The sequence below is a fragment of the Eleutherodactylus coqui genome, chromosome 8 (genome assembly GCF_035609145.1).
Source record: "Eleutherodactylus coqui strain aEleCoq1 chromosome 8, aEleCoq1.hap1, whole genome shotgun sequence".
Classification (NCBI taxonomy): Eukaryota; Metazoa; Chordata; class Amphibia; order Anura; family Eleutherodactylidae; genus Eleutherodactylus; species Eleutherodactylus coqui.
In genome coordinates, this window is record NC_089844.1 from 168,503,895 (window position 1) to 168,506,518 (window position 2,624).

The window sequence follows — 2,624 nt, forward strand, 5'->3', positions numbered from 1 at the left end:
TTTCCATGTGAAAATTATGGCTTTTGACTGCAGTTCTACTATGAACACCACTTCTGGATGGATATTGAAGGTATAATTGGTTAATGATACACCTGGCTATAATCCTACAGCATCCCTGACTGTACAAGTGTATCTAGAAGCACTGATGCTGCTGTGAAGGAGAAGGACGGTCACACCAAATACTGATGGGATACATTTCTCTGTTGTTCAGTTACTTTGTATTCTGTTAATTGATAATAGTTTATTTTTATCACTTCTTTAAAGTTTTGAAAACTCTCTTACTTTGCAGCATTGTTCTCACAGCTGCCTAAAACCTCTTGTATTTCGAAATTTCTACGAAAATTAGAATCGGGCTGTATGCAACATCTAACCGCTGAAATACATGGTTAACAAGAAGGCAGGAAACTAACAGGCGTGCCCTTTCCTGTTTGCTTCTGAGCGGTTTGTGTGCACATACATACAGATATACAGACATAACTGCTCTTGCTGTTGTGACTGTTCCAGCTTTTACTTGCATTTCTCACCCAATGGAGTCCACCAGTTTGATGGCCGGCCTGTGCTGTTACCTGTGCCAGAAGACCTATACCAACCCGGTATCACTGGACTGCGGGCACAGCTTCTGCCGGCTGTGTATAGACTATGTGCTGGATAAGTATGTGGCATTCGGAGAATATTTGTGTCCGCAAGAAGGATGCAACAAGAAATTAAGAAAGCAACCTCCGCTCCCGAGCAACTTAAACCTACTCTATGCAGTCCAGAGCCATCAGGCTTGTCAGGCGAGTGACTGTAGTAAAGAGGAGGTATATTGTCTGTACTGTGTGCAGTCCCAGGTACCTGCAGTGAAGACCTGCGTGCAGTGCGAGACCCCCCTGTGTGATCAGCACCTGGAATCCCACAACAAGAGGCTCAACCACATTCTGATCCCGCCAACTGCTAGCGCAATGCTGGCATACAGGAAGTGCGGGCAACACGGCAAACTCCTACAGTACTACTGCTCCCAGGAGGCTGCGTGCATCTGTGAGCTCTGCTGCCTGGCAAGCGATCACCAGGGACATGACTTTATGTCGGTGACGGATGCCTTTGACATTGAGAAGAAGAAATTGGAGAATTTTCTCAACGAACTTCAACTGAGAGAAGCAAAGATTGATAGGAGAATGCAAAGCATGGAGGAAATGACGGGTCAAGCCAGACAGAAAGTCAACCATCTCAGACTGAAAATAACCGGCCTCTTTAAGGAACTGAACAAACAATTAACTTGTCTACAAAAAGCCATAAAGGACGATCTATATAACAAGCTGCAGAAGATCTCACGGCCGGAACTAACCAGGCGCTTGCGCAAGCAGCAGGAGGCGCTGTCCGGGAAGATCGGTCCTATGGTTGAGCTGTGTGGCATCGCCGATCCTGTCGCTCTGTTGCAGAAGGTTGAGTTAGATAAGGAGCTTCTCCGTGATTCCCTGGATGTGAAGATGGAGGCGAGCGAAGATGTGAGCCCTTCTATAGAGGACCTCAATGAGGAGATCATCAAAAGAACTTTGCACAGAAGTCTTGCTCAGTTGGTGGAGGGGGTCTGCAAACTTTATGAGTCGCATGTATCGGAGAATACGAGCGCTGATGGCAACAATGTTGTTATTAAATAAGGGACCTTTCACACTGGATACAACTAGACAAACATTTCTGACCCCGTCTTGTCCCTACGGGGCTTGAATACCACATTTGTTACAATCCGCACGTCTTTACTTCAAAACCGACTGACTGAATCCGCAGTGGAAATATGGTCTGATGTATATAATTGATAGTTTATATTATGTTTCGCTTGCATTGAGGTATCGTAGAAGAGCTGATGGGATTTGGAGGAGGAGAAGAGGGAGGGGCTTCTTTTTTTGTGTTGGGGGGAGATTATGATTTGCTTAAATATAGTTTTTTTATTGTATTATTTGGGTGGGATAACCCTGCATTCTATGTATATTATACTTATATATGTACAAATGTCTTGAAATTAACCCTTTCCAATCCAATTATTGTTTCTCATCCATTCTCCCCAGCTCCAAATAATTTGGAGCTGGGGAGAATGGATGAAAAAAAAATACATTTTCCCTGCACCCTCCTGAACTGACAGAGTTCAGGAGGGTGCAGGTGCTCACTGCACCGTGGGGGGACCTGTTTACCTGTCCGGCGTCTTCCTCATTCTCCTTCTGCCTCCCGGCTCGGCGATCATGTGACTGCTGGGGTCAGGTGGCACCCAACGGTCACATGATCGCCGGGCCGGGAGGCAGAAGGGAGAATGCGGAAGACGCCAGACAGGTAAACAGGTCCCCCACGGTGCAGGCTCCCAGCTCGGTGTTCATGTGACCGTTGGGAGTCAGGTAACACCGGCGGTCACATGAACGCCGGCCGGAATCTCTGTGCATTACATAGCGCTAAAAAAACCCTTTCTGCCTTCTCCTCGGGGGTCCTCGATGAGGATCAGTGCAGGAGTCCATCTGCACCTGATGTGTCTGATTATCGGGTGCAGATGCACTCATGCACTGCAGTGTCGGGCCTGTCCCGACATTGGAGCTGTGGAGGGAAATGATGATGTCGGGGCAGGCCCAACATTGGATTGGAAAGGGTTAAGGGATAATTGC

At 47.2% G+C, this 2,624-nt stretch overlaps 1 protein-coding gene across 1 annotated transcript; it reads left to right on the top strand.

Annotated features, from left to right (window-relative positions):
* Window positions 1–527: 527 nt before the first annotated feature.
* Window positions 528–1,637, top strand: LOC136578006 (E3 ubiquitin-protein ligase TRIM8-like). The gene has a single exon (XM_066577913.1). It carries the CDS (start codon window positions 528–530, stop codon window positions 1,635–1,637), a length of 1,110 nt encoding a protein of 369 aa, XP_066434010.1.
* The last annotated feature ends 987 nt before the right edge of the window (window positions 1,638–2,624 follow it).